Genomic DNA, 20,449 nt, shown 5'->3' on the forward strand with positions numbered 1-20,449 from the left:
ACTGTTGATAATGATAAAGTCTGATCTAATCAACTCAACTAAGATAAAAGGTAATCATTTGGAAGGCAGCAGAGGGTTAAATATTGTTGTTGTCCTACACTAAAAAAGAAAGCATTACTGTACACTTAATTTACTGCGCCATCTGGCGGACAAAAGCCTGATAGGCGTGCAAGCAGCATTAGACAACCATAAAAATGTATGATTGGTTTGTTTAAGGTCAGGCTACACAACCATTATTATAAAAATATAATATTTCCCTCCAAAAAGCACTGACGAATTTTGTAAAACTCTAATATTTTAATACTCCATGAATGACTACTGTTGTGATATTTAGATAAATTGCAAAACGGCTATTTCAAATAATGTGTATATAAGTTTCAGAATATTTTGTTATTTTTCATAGTCAATATATATTTGTTTTTTTTGTTTCTTCTGTCGTATAACATCTTTTCTTTCAGGTAGTTTTCTATGAACACATTATGTATTCTCCGTATGAATGCAATGTGTTTCTATCAAAATGCATGTGTGTGCGTTTTGTGGTCCTATTTCAGGGGGGCGCATCCCCCCCCCCTTCTCCCCCAGGGTTTAATGCTAGATTAAGGTCATTCAGGACATCTTTGCTGGCTGGCAATAAGCCTGCACTAAAAGTCTTGTTTATACTCTCTCGTGGTGCATCGATCCCTCAATGGATCTGGTCCTGAGGGGGTTATCCAAATCCAGCTGTTGTCAAATCAACCCCCCATTTTTGCATTGTGGCCTTGTTTGCAGATTCTCGATAGGAGCCCATCACGAAGGTGACAACAGTGTGACCTTAATGAAGGACATAGTATTCAAGCGTAGACGTGTTTGTGCAGCTTCCATTTGGCTAAAGGTGCAAGTGTTTGGGCTGTGTAATTACTTTTCTAAGCAATCTGTCATTGTTGAAGCTATTCTTCAGGTCCAAAATTGCAAAAGTTTGAATTTTGCCTTGAAATTTCTTTGTTGTAAATAAGGCCATAACAGTAAGAATACTACTTGTGGGCTAAGACCGCACAGTACTCTATATACAATCACAATTCATATAAATATCCATGCTATTGGTGTTACTCCCCTGAGATGATGCAAGATGGCCCATTTACAGTATATGTCTATTTCTGTACATTTGTCAGTATATTGTATAGTCTATATAGATTGTATAGTCCAGACTTGTGGCAGCATGAGGTCTCATTAGGGCCAACTCAACTTCTCCTCTAAGTACCTGTCATGTTATTCATAGCAATGGTTCAGGTAGGGGTCTCACTCCTGCATTTTTACTGCAGCTCCCATCCTACCAAAACGCCCTCAAGGGATTCACCATAACCCACTTCCATCTAAAATGATGTTGCTCATTGTGCTGGACATGCATGCTCATTGTATTAAAAATAAACAAAAAAGACAAAACATTGAACATTTGCATTTGACTGGACTAATGGATTGGAAGGTCTAGAGGTCACATGCATGTAGGTAGGTCCAGAAGTATTTGACTATGATGGATTTTTAAAAATGTATTTGTCTTTTATCCATCTATCCATTTTCTACAGCACTTATCCTCGCCAGGGTCATGAGTATGCCGGAGCCTATCCCAACTGTCTTCGGGCGGAAGGTCGGGTACACCCTGCACTGGTTGCCAGCCAATCCGTATAGAGAGTGGCTGAGAGAGTGGCCGACAGCAGCTCCTGTGTGAGTATTCACTGCATGTGTTTTTTGCTTGTTAATGAAGTGATAAAGTTGCATTGTGAGTAGGATAGTATTAGTATAGGATAGTATACTACACTGGTCTGTAGGTGTCACTAACATTACATTGATGAGACAATAGCCACCAGGAAGTACGCTGTCAATCTTATCTTATTTATATCTTATTCATGTCTTCTTTTCTTTTTGGGGCATATAGTATTATTGATTATATATATAGTATTATTGTTATATAGATTATTATTGGCTCTACAATTCTGCCTCTGTCCACCAGAGGGGCGGAGAGGGAAGCTGACGTCAGACGCAATGTATTTTTTTCATTTCAAACTTGTATTGGTACATGTTTGTATTTAGGTGAGGTATACCTTTGTTGCTGTGTGATGAGTTTAGTGTTCTTCATAAGTCAGACTATTACATTGTTGTACTGTTATATATAATGACCTCCTGCAATTTCCAATGGGTTGACAAGCTCGTTGTGAGTGTACTGCTTCTGATTGACTCCTGTCAAAGACCGAGCTACGTTTCCTCACTGACTTGAGAACTGCATAGTATTTAAACAATTTGTGGTAGTTCTCAGGAGATTATAATTTAGTCATAAGTTAGCCGCACTGATGTATAAATCGCAGGGTTCAAAGATTAAAAGGGACCTCTTATGCTTTTTCCACTTTTCTGACCTATAAATGAAGTTAGAATGTTGTATTCTCATGTTAAACAATGCCAAAGTTTCAGCTAATGAGGTTTGCGCATTTGTAATCGAACCCTGAAAGAAGTTTGGGACGGCTCATAATGCTCGGTTTCTAAAGGCGTGGTAAAACTGCCCCTTTGTGATGTCACAGATGGGCGGACTTCCTTATTAAGTTTGATTTGTGTAAGTGATGGAGCAAAAGCGCTTGCAAACAGGGTTGCTACGTTAAAATGCTAAAGCTACTTACCATTGATAGTCTTGAAGTAACATCTTTCCTTGAGAAACTTTGAACCGTCCAATTTCTACTTCTGGATCGGATTTGGGATCCAACACATATGGCTGTATGTTAAAAGCCGACTTTTTAAAAACATAAATTGCATAAATATATGCATGCAGAATGCCTGGAGGCGGGCTGTGGGTGGAGTACATTAAAACAGACCTTTTTCACGGGGAACCACAAAATCCAAAGAGATACAGCTGAATAGGTGCAGATTCTGGAAGAACTAGAAAGCTTTCTGTGCTGTTATCGTGTGTAGCTGCTGGATTCTTGTTCCTTGCAATTCGCTGACAATGCTGATGCTTTTTAGACGCAGAATTATGAGTTTACATGGTTTAAGTGACGATGCTTTTTCTTTCCAACTGAACTTCAAAATTGGCCAAATTTGCACTTCATCCTTGAAAAGCAACCCAGTAAAGGAGATGAGTGATTTCACGTTCGCATTTGATGCTCATGAACAGGCACTCAGGACACACGCTCAATGATAAAACATTGTTCAAAAGTACATTTAGCATAAGAGGGGACCTTTTAAAATGTCTTGTGTTTTGCAGTTAGCATCATTGTCCACCAAACAGAGAACCACCACCATGTTGGTGTTGTTGCATTTGAGCTTGTTCCTTACAGGGATCTCAGGACTGACCGACAAATCAGTGCTAGCATTCATTCATTCATTTTCTACCGATTATCCTCACGAGGGTCGCAGGCGTGCTGGAGCCTATTCCAGCTGTCTTCGTGCAAGAGGCCGGGTACACCCTGGACTGGTCGCCAGCCAATCACAGGGCACATATAGACAAACAACCATTCACACAATAGTTCCACTGAAGTTTAATTAGCTTTTGGAATTCCATGGAAGGCCAAATCAAAGCCTCTTCTGTACCGTTTGTGGCCCATACGCCATAGATTGCACTCTCCTTCCCCTTTAGAATGCATGACACCTTCATTTAAATATTACCAAACTTCAAAATAGACACTCACCGATCCTGATTGACGAGTGCAATTCCAATAAGCAGAGTTTTTGCCTAAATTGAAATGAGCAGACCCCGCACAAATCAAATTATCCCTCCATTAGTTCAGCAAACAATGCCATCAGAGAAGTAATTACGCTCATCTTAAAAAAAGCTGTTCCATAAATGGCTTATGAAAGTTGATTGAGTGCCGCCGGCTGCACAAATGAGAAGCTTAATTGTATTTGGCAGATAGTCTCAGTGTAATTACAGCACTAATGACACAGATTATTTTGCTGAGATATCATGCCGTGTGTTTTAAAGTGCAGATATGGTTTGCATGTGCCATTAAAAGATGAATATTGATTGTTGATAGTGCCTCACTTTGATATTAAAATAAAAAAGCTGAGCCTCTGGCCGGCCCGTAGCACTATACAGATCGATGCCATGTAAAATCCAAAAGGGAGAAATTCAAAATCAAAGCTGTCGCTATAGCAACGCCCCTGCCAGATTCCACCAATCAATGGAGTCGGTCGGGTTGCAAGATGCGCGAGGAAAGGCCAGCGTCCTACATAAAGCGTGCGGGACGGGTAGCCACGGTGGCACACACGAACAAGCGCCGCTGCGAGAAAACGGGTCCTGAAGAAGAGTTCCAGAAGATAAGAAGAGATGATCATGCACTCCCGTAATCAATGGTTCCCTCTTGGGATCGGTTTGACCACCTTGATCCTCTTGGGCAGCTTTGCCTCAGTGGAAGGAGGTAAGATAACACTTTTTTGCATGACTTTAAGTAAGAGCATGCCTGAATTTTTGGAGAAGCCCTGTCCAGCCTCCCGTGATGCTGTCAGTAGTCCAAGGTTGAGATGGCTCGTTTCTAGCCCCCCAGGGCAACAGGATGGCTGGGTGTTGTCTAGTCTATTCCCCTTCCACCCCATCAGTTTTCAGGGCAAGACACGCCATAGTCCATTTGCCGGCTGGCCGGCTGGCTGGCTGGCTGGCTTTGTGCCGAGCCAACAATACATTAAGGAGACTGGAGAAAACGCTTCCCTTAAAGAAGATCCCATTTTTAGAGATTTTTTTCACCAATCGAATAAGTCCACATATTTCTTCTCACACAAATGACTACAAGCTACAGTATGTAGTGATGCATTAGTGGCAAGTGCAGTCAAATAATATATGTAAAATAACATAATAATCAAATAATATAATTTTTCAGTATGCCTGAGTCATTTTCTTAGTTTGTCTGCTTCTGGTTACCCCAGGATATTGTAGACCTATACCATGAAATAAGTAGCTAGACTGTGACTCTTTCTGTATTGGGAGTGTCATTAATAAAGTGTAAAGTTAATAAATGCGCATAAATGAACCCAAAAAAAATTTCATGTTATTTTAAAAGAAATTTTCCTGTCTCTGATGTGGGGCAGTGTACCAAGAATTGAGAATGACTGGCATGTCTCTTGTGGGCACATATTCCCTACATATTCTGCCTAGCAACAAGTGTGAGGTGACCAGGAAACCATTCATTCATTCATTTTCTACCGCTTATCCTCACAAGGGTCGCAGGGGTGCTGGAGCCTATCCCAGCTGTCTTCCGGCGAGAGGCGAGATACACCCTGGACTGGTGGCCAGCCAATCACAGGGCACATATAGACAAACAACCATTCACACTCACATTCACACCTATGGACAATAGCATGTTTTTGGAATCTGGGAGGAAACCGGAGTACCCGGAAAAAACCCACGCATGCACGGGGAGAACATGCAAACTCCACACAGAGATGGCCAAGGGTGGAATCGACTACTGCACCTTCCCTGATGTCTGATCCGAACAATTTTAATTTAAATTTTAATGAGACAATAAGTTTACAATACTGGTTTATTTGATATAATAAATATTAATAAAAACATGTGATAATGTGATAAAAACAATACGTTTTTATCAAAAAGGTGTGAAGTGTTTTTTATTAAATTAACTAGAAAATAACCAGGTTTTAGGCTGCAAGGTGGACGAGTGGTTAGCGCGCAGGCCACACAGCTCGGAGACCCGAGTTCAATCCTGCCCTCGGCCATCTCTGTGTGGAGTTTGCGTGTTCTCCCCATGCATGCGTGGGTTTTTTCCGGGTACTCCGGTTTCCTCCCACATTCCAAAAACATGCTAGGTTAATTGGTGACTCCAAATTGTCCATAGGTATGAATGTGAGTGTGAATGGTTGTTTGTCTATATGTGCCGTGTGATTGGCTGGCAACCAGTCCAGGGTGTACCCCGCCTCTGGGATAGGCTCCAGCATGCCCGCGACCCTCGTGAGGATAAGTGGTATAGAAAATGAATGAATGCATGCATAAGCAGGTTTTAGTGCCTGTCATCCAGCAACTTGCATTTTTCTGTCCCCACAGCTGCTCTGAAGCTGGATGCTTCACCAGATGTCAGCGCAACCGTGCTGAACCATTCTATGAGCTTGGTGCAGCGTATGGAGAGCCTACTGGCCGCCGGCAATGGCAGCGACGTCACCCTCCGCGTGCACACCATCAACACAGACGAAGTCAAGGTTATCCAAGCCCACAGCCTGGTTCTCACCATGCAGAGCGATGTGTTTGAGGAGCTGCTGCTCAACAGAAACAATGGCACGGTGGTGCTGAGGGAAACGCCTGACTGCGCCGCTGTTTTTGACAAGTTCATCAGGTGAGAAGAAGAGTTCAGTCAGCAATGTTCACACTGTAATTTCAATTTTCAAGAAACACCTGAAAGCTTAGGGGCTTTCACAGTATGATGTTCCAGAAGACTCAATTTAAAAAAACATATTTTTCAAATCTGTAAATCTAATCGTAAAACTTTGTGATGTCACAGAGGGGCGGACTTCCTTGTATGGTTCATAGTTAGGAAGCACTTTGGGCGTGTGACCAATCACAGTGGAGTGGGCATGCCCGGAGGCGGGCCGTGGGTGAAATAAATTAAAACACAAATTAATGGAAATACAGCTAGAATAGTTTTTTTGTGTGTATTATTGTGTGTAGCTGCTCAATAGGAGTCCACAACTCAATACAGAGGGTCGAAGAAATTAGCATAAATTATATATTTATTAGGTATGAATGTGGGTGTGAATGGTTATTTGTCTATATGTGTCCTGTGATTGGCTGGTGACCAGTCCAGGGTGTACCCCTCCTCTCGCCAGAACACAGCTGGGATAGTCTCTAGCACCCCTGCAACCCTCTTTAGGATAAGCGGTAGAAAATGAATGAATGAATGAAATAAGACAACTGTAGGTCAGTGCTTAATGGTTAGGCCCTGACTCCACACGAGTGGTAAAAATATATTTACCATGAATTATTTTACATATTTTTTGTTACTAAAAATAATCTAGCTAAAAATATAAATATTTTGTTTGTATTTTGCTCCACTTATTCCAAAAGAAATGCCAACGTTAACAAGGGGGTACACATCATGTGTCCTTGATTAGATTCTATTTGACCTTAGACGTTCCCCTGCATATTTTTCCTCTCTTGTTTTACATTTTGGAGAAGTGAGGTGCTTTTGTTTGAGGCTCAGAGTCTAAAATCAGACAGTGTGGGCTTCTGGGTGACTCAACAGGAAAGCTTCAGAATTTTCCAAGCAGAAACCTTCTTTTAAAATATATTTCTGTTGTGCTTTGCAGGTACTTGTACTGTGGTGACGTGTCTGTGCGGCTGGATCAGGCTATTTCTCTGCACAAGCTGGCCAGCAAGTACCAAGTGTGGGGCTTGCAGCAAGGCCTGACCCAATACATGACACAGCATCTGTCTAGTGATTCCCCCACGGGCCACGTGGTGGCCTGGTACAACTATGCGCTGCAAACTGGAGACATGGCCCTGCGGGACAGCTGCCTGCAGTACCTGTCCTGGAACCTGTCCTCGGTGCTGCAGAGCCAGGAATGGGGTTCCATCAGCGAAGACCTGCTCCTGTCCTTGCTGCAGCGTTCAGATCTCATTTTGCAGAGCGAACTGGAGCTCTATGAGGCATTGGAGCTGTGGATCAACCAGAACCAGCCTGGGACTAAAACAGTGGAGACGGCCCTGAAGGCAGTTCGGTATGGCATGATTCCCCCTCAGTATCTCTTCCGCCTTCAGAAGCAATCCGCCCTCATGCAAAAGTACTACGAGTCCATCCGGGATCTCCTGTACCTCGCCTTCCAGTTCCATTCAGCCTCACCCATCACCTTGGCCAAATACTTTGATGTCAACTGCAGCATCTTCACTCCTCGCAACTACCTGTCCTCCTCCTGGGGCTCCCCTTGGATCATCAACAACCCAACCCGCGACGACCGCAGTTTCAGCTTCCAGACACAGCTGGGTCCCAGCGGCCACGACACCAGTAAACGCATCACTTGGAACTCCCTCTTCTCTCCTCGCTGGCTTCCTCTCAGCGCCAGGTCAACTTACACCGAGATGGGCGCCATGCAGCCCACACGCACCGAAGGAGGTCGACCTCGCATCATTGTCACACCGGCAACCTCTAGTTCAGACTTTGCCGGGGTGAGCTTCCAGAAGACGGTGATCGTGATGGCGAGACAGCAAGGGAAGGTGGTGGTTCGACACGTATACAACTTCCACCAAAGCACAGAGGAGGCCGGAGACTTCTTGGCGGGTGCCGACCTGCAGCGTCGTGCGTCAGACTACCTGATTGACAGCTCCCTCTATCTGCACGTTGTGATAAAACCGCTCTACCACACCCTCCTGGTTGCAAGGAAATAAATTCACACACACTCTCATACATATATAGCTCATATCTTAGCATCCCATATGTTTTTCAACACTAAGTCTTCAATTATTCATCAATATGGAGATTCTTAAAACAGTGTCATTGTCATTAAATTTCATCACATTAGTGTGTCTAACTAATATTAAGTAATTATATTGATCATTTATATATACCGTTATAGATTATATATTCGCATTCCTTTGTGTTCAGTAGTACGTTCAGTTTTTTTCCCTATTTATTGTACATTTTGCCAGCTCTCAACTAATATTTAAAAAAAACAACAACATCCTCACTGCAAAACAAAAACTAAGAACAAATGACAATTAGATCCATGCTGTAGATGTAGATAAATGTTGAATGAATATTAGGGCCATACGCCATTAAAATATTAATATTAAGTGTAAAATTTTATTATTACAAGAAAAACATAATGTTTTGCTGTGAAGTAGTACCGTAGTGAGACTATAGAAAATTGTTATGCAACATAACATAACATTACCTTATTACATTTGTACATTGGTGATGTTTCAAGCGGCATACAAGAGGCCGCGTGGTGGCCTATAGCGGTTAGCATGTTGGCCACACAAACAGTAGATTGGGATGTTTTGGGTTAACGCTCCATTTGTATGCGTGCATGGGTTTTCCTCCCTCATTCCAAAAATATGCTTGTAAGGTTAATTGGACACTCTAAATTAGTCCATAGGTATGAACGTGAGTGGGATTATTAGTGATTATCCATATTCCTTTATTTGCAGTACGTTATATTAATATTATATGTTTTATTCCTTTTTGTAATTTAAGGTTAAATGATAGTTTCCTGTAGAAAAAATATAACAATAAAGGACAATTATTTTACAAAGGTGTGTTACGGCTGTCAAACTCCAACTCCCATAGTGCAAAGCGCGCAATCCGGAAGTACGTCATCACGTTGTTGGAACCTTCAGCTGTCAGACTTTGGCCACCCTAAAAAGTGCAGGTTTTTGTTAGCAAACTTGCTCGAAGTGTGCAGACCGCGCTGTCTTCAATCCAAACCGTGCATTTTGTCGCTGATCGCCTTGCGAACGCATTGAGAGCGTTTAGAACGCATCAAGACGAATCATTTGTGCGTTAATCGCTGCTAGTTTTTTTGCACGGCCAGCCTGCGATCCTGAGCGGGTGTACGGCTTCGATGCAGGGAGGGAGGGAGTAGAAAAAGGCAAAAGTCTTTGTGCTTCCCTTCCCCCTCATCAAAGCAAAGGGGAAATGTCTGTCTCCAAAGGAGGTATGTGTGGTTTTTCCCTATTATCTCTGACTTTTTCTTGGAGGAATGCATACATGTATGAATTGCGTTACGTGCAGTTTGAGCGGAAGTCATTTTTAGCTAGCCATCTTTTTAAGAAATGAAAGCACGCCAGGTGGAAAGCTTTTGCACGTATGAGTGGAGGAAAAAAAGAAGCTGGCCAGCATGCCTTTCCACTTTTTTATGCTGCAAAAAGTGTGTAGACCGCTGCAAGCTAGCCCAGCTAGCCCGCTGTTGTTGACATGCTAAATAACATTTTATGCTAGCTAGCTTTAAGTTCATGTTAGCACAGTCGATTTTACCCACCCAAAATTTTAAATAAAATTCCAAAAATGAGCGTGAGTGACTATTTAAATTTGTAGAATAAGACAGGTGTTCCTGTGTGTTGTCCTTGTGACCTATGACTCATTGGTTGTGATTGATGGCACCTTGTCATCATAACACTTTAAGCCTCGCCTTCATGTTTTTTTCATTACTTTTAAAATATATTTATGTGTAAGCTTGGATGAAATTTACATCGGAAAAATAAAATAAGTTGCTTCACCTGCGTCAGAGCATGATGATGATGATGATGATGATGATGGTGGTGATGTCAATTTACATTTCAAGTTCACCGCGTGTGCTGTTACACAATCATTCTAGTGTTACCATGGTGGGGAGTACACAGTGTTGGCAGCCTTTGGCCTACCAAGGCATGTTTTGACTTGCAGCGCAGAGCTTGTGCAGCAGCTCTTTTATTGTTGATAGTCCGCTGGATGGAAGCAGATAGCTGCTGCTGCACACTTTATTATGACCATTATCTGCATCAAAGATAATATTTATTTAAGAATGATTGCAGCCTGCATTTAGAGACTTTTGGGTTCTCCCTTTTACCCCCCTAACAGGGCGTGTGGAAGATGATATGTGCATGAGTCATATACTGTATGTGTGTGTACATATATATGTGGACCCACTGCAAGGCTTCCTGACGAGGCTTACTGACACTCTGAACCTGCGTGCAATCCAGAAATTCTTGTTCACATGACGTAGCTATCACACCACCTTGGGATAGTTTCCGCTGGACGACATCGTCTCATTCACATTCCCTCTCGGGTGGTTTCCACAAGGCTGCTGACTACTAACTTAATTGTTTAAAGGGAACCTATTATGCTCATTTTTGGCCTTCGTATTGACTCCTCTAAAGCAGCTGCATGCGATAACCCGCACAGAAAGCTTTGTATATCTTCCAGAATCTGCACCCATTCCAACTGTATTTCCTAAACTGCCTGTTTTCATTTATTCTACCCAGAGCCTGCCTCCGGGCTCGCCCACTCCGCTGTGATTGGTCATACTCAACTTGTACAGCAGAGCAGCTTGTATCCGGGCACGCCCATATAAGGACGTTGGTGACTTCCTTATATGGACGGGCCCCAATAAAAGTGGTAATATTACATGTTTTGACAGAATTGTCAGGTAGTAGGTTGTAATGTCACAAAAATGTTGAGAGAATAGAATATATTGCTTGCAAGTTCTCTAAAGTATTTACAAAAATAGTCTTTATATTACAACAGCAGTTGTAATGTTGTGAGAAAAAGGTGAATATAGTATATAACAGTGTCAGAATTCCGAATTTAACAAGAAATAAAGTTGGAATTTATGCGCTCCGTCATAGGAATAATGCTTTTATGTGCTGTGTTTTGCAGCAAAGCATCTTGTGCAACTCAGTAAAAGCAGGAAGTTTTGCACCCTAATTTTATGATGTGGATGAGAAGGAATCATGCAGTCAATTCATGCCGGACAAAGAAATGTATCTTTAAATTGTTTCCTTTCATAAACACACCTGTAGCACCTGTTTGTGATGTCATGATGCCCCTCCGCTCACACGCCACCCTGACGGAGGGAGTTAGCAATGCGGCAGCAGGGTGTGTGAAGGGACCGCAGTTGTGTCATGTTACGCACATACACATCAACATTGGGGCTTGATTGATGCTTAATTCAGGCGTAATTACACACCAACCAGCACATTAGACACACAATATGTAGTGTTTTTCATTGTGGTAAATACACAGCTGCAATGCATCATTTTGCCCCCATGCAGCTATCCCTAAGTGCATTTAATACTCTCTTTATGCACAGATTTGCATTGTGCACAATACTGTTTCTGGTATTTTTGCAGCTGTAGGCATGTTTTCTACTGTGTAGCTACATTCTCATGCAAGGTTTTGAACTGACATGTTTGCCAGGTCACTGGAAGGCTTTCAGTCCTCTTACTTCATCCTGCACAGAGGAAACACAGGCTATTTTTAACTGTGCATGCACACTTGGTTAGGACGCTGTCGCCCTATTTTAGGCTTGCGGCTCAAATCTGCCTAGTGTTTGGCCCACAGAATCTAAAATATTTGCAAAAATGTATTACCCTCCTCATATTTGATTGAGCCAGTGGGGGTTTTACTGAATCACACTTCCTCCCGACTGGTGTGGTGTGACTCACTTACATGGCAGCAGCAACCAGTCAGGTCTTTAACTGTCCTGGTGTTTTTTGTTATTTTTTTTGTTTTGGTACCGTTGACGGTACTCTACAGCCGTTTCTCTGAAGTAGACTCCAGCAAGTCATCATTTGTCAGTGTTGATAGCCTTCACCTTTGCAATAGCACGTCCATGTCGAGAAACGTTGAGCTGTTTTTCCTGTGCAAGGTCCACTTGTGTCATTCCCTGAAGGGAAGTCCCTGCGGCTGCTGTTTATGAATGAACTCTGGTCACAGATCCAAACCAGAAAGCCCACCTTGGGAGAAGCACAGTGTCCAGCACCACATGCAGGTGTTAAGTAACGTTAAAGATGTCACATTTGGTATGGGATTGGTTGAAGGATTGATTCCCCTCCAGCCTTCTGTCGCTCTATCTGGGTCATCTTTGCTTGTTGTTCACCTAATTATTCCTTTAGTTTACAAACTCATACCATTGTATTGACGCTCACAACAGAATAAACCCATTAAAGCAGCACTTTGTTGGCTAGTCCAGCTGTATACTGGTTCACGAAACAGTCCAGTGTGAAATGCCGTTGACCAATTAAAATCTTTTTAGTCAGGAAATCCAACCATTTGTGTCTGATGCGTCGTTAGGAATTGTAAATAAATGTAGCTTTCCCTTACACCTGAAGAATTGCTAACAACCATTGCTAACAATGTGAACGGGAGAAGCAGATCTTGGGGGTGAGGGTAGCAAGCGTAACTGGCCAACAGCAAACGCCCATAATGGGAAGCCCGAGAATGTGTGACATCACACACCTCCAGTTTTACCAACCCTCTGAAACCAAGCGTTTTCAGCCATCCCAAACGTCTTTCAGGGCTCACTTCCAAATGTGCAAACCTCATTATCTGAAACTTTGGCATCGTTTAACACGAGAATACACTACATTTATAGGTCAGAAAAGTTCAAAAAGCATAATATGTCCCGCTGACAATAAATTGTGGTGTGTTACCGGGGCGAGGCAAGAGGCACTATGGCCTTACATTTCTTCAAGGTTGGCAGGTCTATCAGTCTTTATTGGTGCTTGAATGATGCTGCTGCAGCAACCCATACAGTGCTTTGTACGGATACATAAATAATACTACAGCTTCTGTAGCATTTGAAATTTCTGCAATACAGAAAATAATTGAGAACTACCACTCTAATCATGTCAACCCCTTAAGACCTGGTTTTTGAACCTCCATTAGCGCATGCCTGGGTGAGCTTGTTTTTTGGTTAATGTAAAAAAAAAAAAAAAAGCTCAAAATTTTGCCTTGGTTTATGTACATTTTCTGGTTATGGCACATATCATGTGTTAATGATACACTGCAAGTGTAAATGCAACCTTTCAATACGGTTGAAAAGCCAACACTTCAGTATCTAATGTATTGTATTTAAGCAGCCCAGTCTACCAAATGACCAAATTGGCTGGGCACAGTGATGTGCTGGACCAAATAACCACTGTGTGGGCTGCGCCACGAAATTAGAGCCCACCATGTGGCAGCAATATCAGCGACGCCACCTTTGTGTTTTGTGAATTAGTTCTTGAAGTCAGCAAGCTTTGTCACATTTTTGATAAAAATGCTGGCACTGTTTTGGCTTATTTTGCAGCTGTGATCAAAAGAAGCTTGGTGAGGTTGAAATTAGCATCCCAACTCTTCCTCTGTGGTTTGCTAAGTTATCTAACCTTTTTCTAGTGGGTTTCTGCGTCTCTTTAGGTGACTGGTTTTTGAGTGACTGGAAGAAAAGCTTTGATTTGTATAGTGCCACCTCTCTAGAGGTCTTTTTCACATTTAAGAAAGAAATACCATCTTGCATTCGGGTCAATACCATAACCACACTGCTTGACACATTTGTGATGTAGCACATGTACACTGTGCTGGATAAGCATTGTTTTTGACTGTTATTTTCTCATACATACATACCCTACCAATCAGAGGTTTGGACACACTTTTTACACCCTAACGGTTTTGTGTTTCTGCTGAAATTGGTGTTCTGAACTGCTCGTTTCGACTTTGTGCTGCAAAATCTTGCAAGCTTGTACTGGCAGCAAAAGTCCCAAGATTCCCCATGATGTGATATGTGAATGCTTTTCTTTCTTGTTTCTCAGGGAAGAAGAAGAACCCAGGGCTGAGGCTGGCCAAAGAAGTGTTTACACAGCCCCAACCAGCAGTAGCAGCGTAAGATACACCTATCCATGTATCTAGTATTGTACTGAAATATCTTCATATAAAAAAAAACACCCATCATATGAGAGCCTTTATCAAGATCATGTTGTACAGTTGTTTACCACTGCTAAGTCAATGGCTAACCCACTCATACTAATCTGATATCTTAAAGAGAGGAAGTCCCAAAAGTCAACATAATGCTACTGTTTCTACCGTGCAGGCCTCCGCGAGACCTTGACTCCAAAGCATGCGTCACAATCGGAGACAAGGTAAAGTCCTAGCACCTCTTCCTGTATGCTTCCTCTGCTGTTCTTCAATTAACCTTATCTTCATGAGGGACTATACTGAGGGACTATACTTACTATATTATACCATTATTGTCTAAATAGCTGTGGGTTTATCGGTGGGAGATACTGACCTACTGTACATGAATGTCATGGCTCTACCCCGCTGTCTAGAACTTTGTGGTGAAAGCGGATGACTTGGAAGAGATTGCAGAGCTGGGGAGGGGAGCGTACGGCGTGGTCCACCAAATGAGACACGTGCCCAGCGGCGTCATCATGGCTGTCAAGGTAGACTGCTTTACTTGTAAATGTGGGCATTAATTGGAAGAAGAGGGGACTCAACCGATGATGTTTGGCCTCCGCAGAGGATCCGAGCCACCGTCAACACGCTGGAACAGAAGAGGCTCCTGATGGACCTGGACATCTCCATGAGGACGGTGGACTGCTTCTACACCGTCACCTTCTACGGCGCCCTCTTCAGAGAGGTGAATCTTTTGAGTCTCATTTAGGAAGGCTGGCTTCTGACACGTCCAACCACTTGTATGTCATCAGGGCGATGTTTGGATCTGCATGGAGTTGATGGACACCTCACTGGATAAGTTTTACAAGAAGGTCATTGAGAAAGGCAAGACCATCCCTGAAGACATCCTGGGCAAGATCACGGTAGCTGTAAGTAATGGAAATAAATGGAAATAGAAATATACTGTCTTAGAGCCTTGAGCTCAGTGTTTCTCAAATAGTGGAGCAGGCCCCCCCTGGGGTGGCAAGATTTCTATCGCAGTTAGTTAGTTAATTAATAAATGATTGTTGTTTCATGGTTGAGTACTCGGTAGTATTGAAAGCCAAGTTATATGTAGTATTCTACACTGGTCAGTAGGTGTCATTAATCTTACATTGAGACATGGCCTTACATTACATTACCTTAACTTGCACTGAATGGTGTCAGCCGTGGATACAGGCGTTAAGCATTAGTTCCAAATGATTGTCAGCTAAAGGCATGACATAGTGAAAAAGGTTCTCTTCCCCTTCCGTGTGGAAGTGGTATGCTTCTTACTTTGTCTTTTTTCACCACTAGAATAAGAATAAATACATTTGGAGGCTCAGTCGTTAGCTCAGTAGCTTGCTATGGTCAAAGCGGCAGCCATTTCTTTTTTTTGTGCAGCGGTCTCGTAGCTTGCACACGTAAAAAATGTGAAATGTAGTATAAACAAAGATAGCAGTAGTGTTTTCCACGTGTAGGTGTATGCCTGATGCATGTCAGGCTCCCTGCCATGGATATCAATCAAGTGACAAACATCATTGTGAGGATGGATGATAAGCTAATGTCAATCTTTTTTTATGCCATGTGATAGACCCACAATACATTCGCGATACTGCAACAAGGAACTTACCCAATGCTAGTGTATGTTATTTGTTTCTTATTATTGCTGATCTTATGTACTATATTAGGTAATATAAGTGTAAGGGGGACTATAGGGGTGTTATTACATGTCTACTGGGCTCTATAGTCAACTCTCTTAATAGTTAATCCCTGTCATCCCAGGCCTATTGAGACATGAGGCAGTTATTTTTCTAATCTCTCGAGACCTTGTGACACAAGATTGGCTACTTTAGCGACGCATACGCAACTATGACTTCTGAGTAATTCTCTCCTCACCTCCCCCCACCATCCCCAGATCGTAAAGGCATTAGAGCACCTGCACAGTAACCTGTCAGTCATACACCGAGGTAAGACCAGCAGGTGCACACTTTGGTTTGTCATCTTTTTTTCTGCCTCATGGCTAAGTCGTGTATCTCCCGGCCCCTCCAGATGTGAAGCCCTCCAATGTTCTGATCAACACTCAGGGCCAAGTGAAAATGTGCGACTTTGGCATCAGCGGCCACCTGGTGGACTCCGTGGCCAAGACCATGGATGCTGGCTGCAAGCCCTACATGGCGGTAAGAGTGGACATGGGGTGGAGCTACAGATTTAATACTTAAATTAAATCAAAGTTAAATTAAAGTTTTGCTAAAGTTGTTTTTAAATGAAGTCACAAATGCAGAATGGATGTGCTTTTATTTGCTTCTTAGCCTGAGCGCATCAACCCTGACCTCAACCAGAAGGGCTACAGCGTCAAGTCAGACATATGGAGTCTGGGTATCACAATGGTGAGTCGGCTTCAATAACTATATTTTATGGATGCTGGAGGTCTGGAAAATAAAGCGCCAGATCTGTAACGTGCGTTCATGTGTATGTGACCTATAGATCGAGTTGGCCATCCTGAAGTTCCCCTATGACTCGTGGGGCACGCCCTTCCAGCAGCTCAAACAGGTGGTGGATGAGCCATCCCCCCAGCTGCCCGCTGACCGCTTTTCACCAGACTTTGTAGACTTCATCTCCCAGTGGTGAGAGTCATTTAGAAATTGTTGAAATCCTAACTTTCTTTGCTGCTGGTACATTTAGTGACCGGCAGCAGAGGGCAGTGTTTTCTACTTACTAACCTCAACCTTCTCCTACGTATGTCTTCACAGCTTAAGAAAGAAGCCCAATGAGAGACCAGCTTATACAGAATTAATGGTATGTAGTTTTTTTCTTTGTTGTTTATCCCGTAGGCAATAAATATGGATCTTGACAAATTTTCTGGCATCAGCATCCCTGCTGTTCTACACAAGTCAAAATAATTTTAATAATTGGAAGTTTAGCATTTGAACCTCAAGATTTTTGTAATATTTAAACCCCTTTACTCCTTATTATACTAAACATTACAAACAAATTGATTATATTGACACATAAATAACATATCAACAGAATCCTTAAAGAAAACCATAACAAGTGTCTCACAAACAAACAAACAGATACCTTCCTTTTTTCCTGTACAAAAAACCTAATGTTAATAATTTTGTCATTAATTTGGGTTTTAATGTGCAATAGTAAGTATGTATGTAATATATATTGATTAATTAAGTATTATTATTATATATTTGTGTGATGCTGTGTGATGATAAAAACATTAAAGAAAATACATAAAGACTAATGAAGAAAATGAATGAATTATTATTAGAATTTTTGTCATGGAAAATGATTGGAAAAACTCTAAGGTAAGATAATATTTAAAGACAGTGTAGCTAATTTATGGCTACAAACTACATTTCCCATGATGCTTGGAGTGTTGTGTCAGGAAGTAGTGGCGTGGATGAATGACATTGACGTTAACAAGTATGCAGCAATCTCCGACACATCCGAAGTAAGTTTGATCAAGTATAGAATTACTACTCGGACCACCAGCCACCAACTCTCACCAACGGGTTTCAAAATGATGAAGAGCTTTAGCTCAAGCTAAATAGCTAATGGCTTGACACAAACGTGACACAAAGAGCGACAAGGAGAGAGGGAGCTACAGAGAAAGAGACTGACAAAGTGTGTTATGAAAGAATTATGGGGCTGTTCAATTGTAATGCTGAAGAAGACGACTTGAGTGGTTTTAGTTCCCAGGAGGATGAAGACAAGATTAATTACTTTTCTGGTTGGCTATTGCTTAACTACTCATATTTACGTGTACAGGTTTAAAAAAATCATCTTTCGGTGTACTAAATATCCCATGTTATGAAGTGGACACACGCCTTATAGACAAGTGTAGCCTATATACTGTATGGACAGTTTTGTGGGTGTGGCTTACATACTGGTGCGCTCTTTAGTCCGGAAATGAAAAGTATTACCACCATATGAGGAAATACTGTATTAAAATGTAGTTTATCATTTAAAGCTGATTTTTCTTACTGTATGTTTGCTCTTTGTCTCACAGAAACATCCCTTTTTCACCTTGCATGACTCCAAAGAGACAGACGTGGCCAGTTTTGTCAAGGTCGTCCTGGACGACTGATCATGAGTAGGCGCCACTTCTCACTCAGTCAACACACCGATGATGGCCTACCTTTTTTTGTTTTGTTTTGGGGTTTTTTTAGAAAAAGAAATGAAATGGACTCTCAAGCCGCTGTTCTCAGCAGAGAGAAGGGAGCTTCACACATCAACTGGAGAAGTTTGACTCAAACTCGCTCAATGAACTTTTTTTGCTTTTATTTTTTTCCCCCTTCTTTACAGAGCCGGACATTTTTCTTTGTGACACATTTATTACAATTTAGTGTTGTCATCATACAGCGTTTTGATACTGTATATCGTTTATGTGTGTGTGTGTGTGTGTGTGTGTGTTTAAATTTTACCGGATGGTGTCAGGATGCCAGTTTTGGCCCTCTTCTTGGGTCGCTCATTAATATCAAAGGTCATGCTGGGGGGGAGCAATAAATCACAGTCAAGGTAAAAGCCATGAAATATACCTAAAATGTTGTCTGAAAATAAGGAACTAAACATCTAATACAGGGGTGTCCAATCTTTTTCAGGATACAGGGACCACCTGCATCTAAGATGCTAAAACCAATCCATTGTAAGTCAGTCATATGCCAAGCTATCTGAACAAAACATTGGCATCTTAGCTTTGCATTGATGAAAGTAGTTTCACATCTACAAATAAATATACCTTAAATTGGCTGAAAATGGCCCGCGGTCCACACTTGGGACACACCTGAAGCCCACCATTATGTGACTTGTTGTCATGGATACCTGGACTCAACTTCAGTCAAGTGTGTGTCATTGGTTTCTCTAGAAATTCCAGATGCATTTAAAATCATTTGGCTTATTTTTCTTTTTTCTATTTTTCTCTTAAAGCCACACACACACACACACACACAGTATGTTGGGGAATAATTTATATGTTGAAGATGTAAATACTATCTCCTTGTGTGTTTTTTTTAATGTTACACTGTCTGATCCTGACAGTGCAGCAGAGTGTCTGGTAGTAGTTTATTTTAATGCAGTGTGACATGCACATACATACATAAACATACATACACATATAAATCTTCTAGCAGGGCCTTTTTTGGATGTACCGCTCAGGTTTCCGTGGCCTGCTTCTGCCTGAGCCTTTCTATGCAGCATCAGGACCGACTCCCCAAGTGTTCACAGACTGTGATGTCAGTCATGTTGCTCTGCTTTACACTGTAGTGCCACCTCCATCAAAAACGAACAGCGAGTATTTATGATTGTGACTTATAAGGGAACGTGAGCAACACCGCTAAAAAAAAAAAGCTGCTGTTATTTCCCCCCTTCCTCCTCGTTTTTAAGAAAAAAAAATCCCTTCCCTTTTTAGGAGTGTAAAAGTGGACTTTTTACATGGCTCACAATGAGAATGGAACACTTGCTCTACCTCTTACTCCTTCACTCTATTTGCCACCTTGTCATTTGGTGGGACTGACAAACTTGAACTGTGGAAAGACAAAAAAAAGATAAAATAAATAAAGGCTTTATTGTTGAGTATGGCTGTTTGGATTATTATGGGCCTGCCAGGGAAGCATGGCTGCCCATACTACCATACTACTATTCCTCAAGTATTCTTTAAGGTGATACTGGACATACTCATACCATATACAGAGCGAGAGAGACTTATTTCCATGTTTATACTTGATTATTCACACAATAGTCCCAAGTAGATTAATTGTATTTTCCTTGTTTTAATCCAGCTTTCATTCTAAATTTGCATACATGTGACTACTGAATGCTCTTTTCAAGTCCGCAAACGTCATTGTCTAGTCTAGTGTATCCTCAATGACATGGTGACGCCATTGAGGAAAGCGCAAAAAAAAATAAAATGCAACAGACATCGGCATTATCTTGATTAAAAATGACGTAAGTCTTCATTTGGAAATGACTGGAAACATTTGGGATGATTTAACAGTACACATTGACTTTTTCTATCCAAATGTTTAGTGCGGAAAACGTCTGTCACTGACATGTTTTTTTCCCCCATAACAACATGCTTTTTTTTGGACATATAAGAGCCAATCCAAAATTCTTCC

General features: G+C 41.8%; 2 protein-coding genes across 2 annotated transcripts; both read left to right on the top strand.

Annotated features, from left to right (window-relative positions):
- Positions 1 to 4,186: 4,186 nt before the first annotated feature.
- Positions 4,187 to 8,343, top strand: btbd17b (BTB (POZ) domain containing 17b). Its single transcript, XM_058049937.1, has 3 exons — positions 4,187 to 4,376; positions 6,011 to 6,296; positions 7,267 to 8,343. Exons 1-3 carry the CDS (start codon positions 4,286 to 4,288, stop codon positions 8,339 to 8,341), a joined length of 1,452 nt encoding a protein of 483 aa, XP_057905920.1. The 5' UTR covers positions 4,187 to 4,285; the 3' UTR covers positions 8,342 to 8,343.
- A 66-nt stretch (positions 8,344 to 8,409) lies between these two features.
- Positions 8,410 to 19,900, top strand: LOC131103570 (dual specificity mitogen-activated protein kinase kinase 6-like). The gene is made up of 12 exons (XM_058049938.1): positions 8,410 to 9,609; positions 14,222 to 14,291; positions 14,500 to 14,548; positions 14,738 to 14,851; positions 14,929 to 15,048; positions 15,116 to 15,232; positions 16,240 to 16,291; positions 16,374 to 16,501; positions 16,634 to 16,711; positions 16,809 to 16,948; positions 17,075 to 17,120; positions 18,346 to 19,900. The coding sequence occupies exons 1-12, from the start codon at positions 9,591 to 9,593 to the stop codon at positions 18,421 to 18,423; spliced, it is 1,011 nt and encodes a 336-aa protein (XP_057905921.1). The 5' UTR covers positions 8,410 to 9,590; the 3' UTR covers positions 18,424 to 19,900.
- Positions 19,901 to 20,449: the final 549 nt, after the last annotated feature.

This window comes from Doryrhamphus excisus, chromosome 15 (genome assembly GCF_030265055.1).
Source record: "Doryrhamphus excisus isolate RoL2022-K1 chromosome 15, RoL_Dexc_1.0, whole genome shotgun sequence".
Classification (NCBI taxonomy): domain Eukaryota; kingdom Metazoa; phylum Chordata; class Actinopteri; order Syngnathiformes; family Syngnathidae; genus Doryrhamphus; species Doryrhamphus excisus.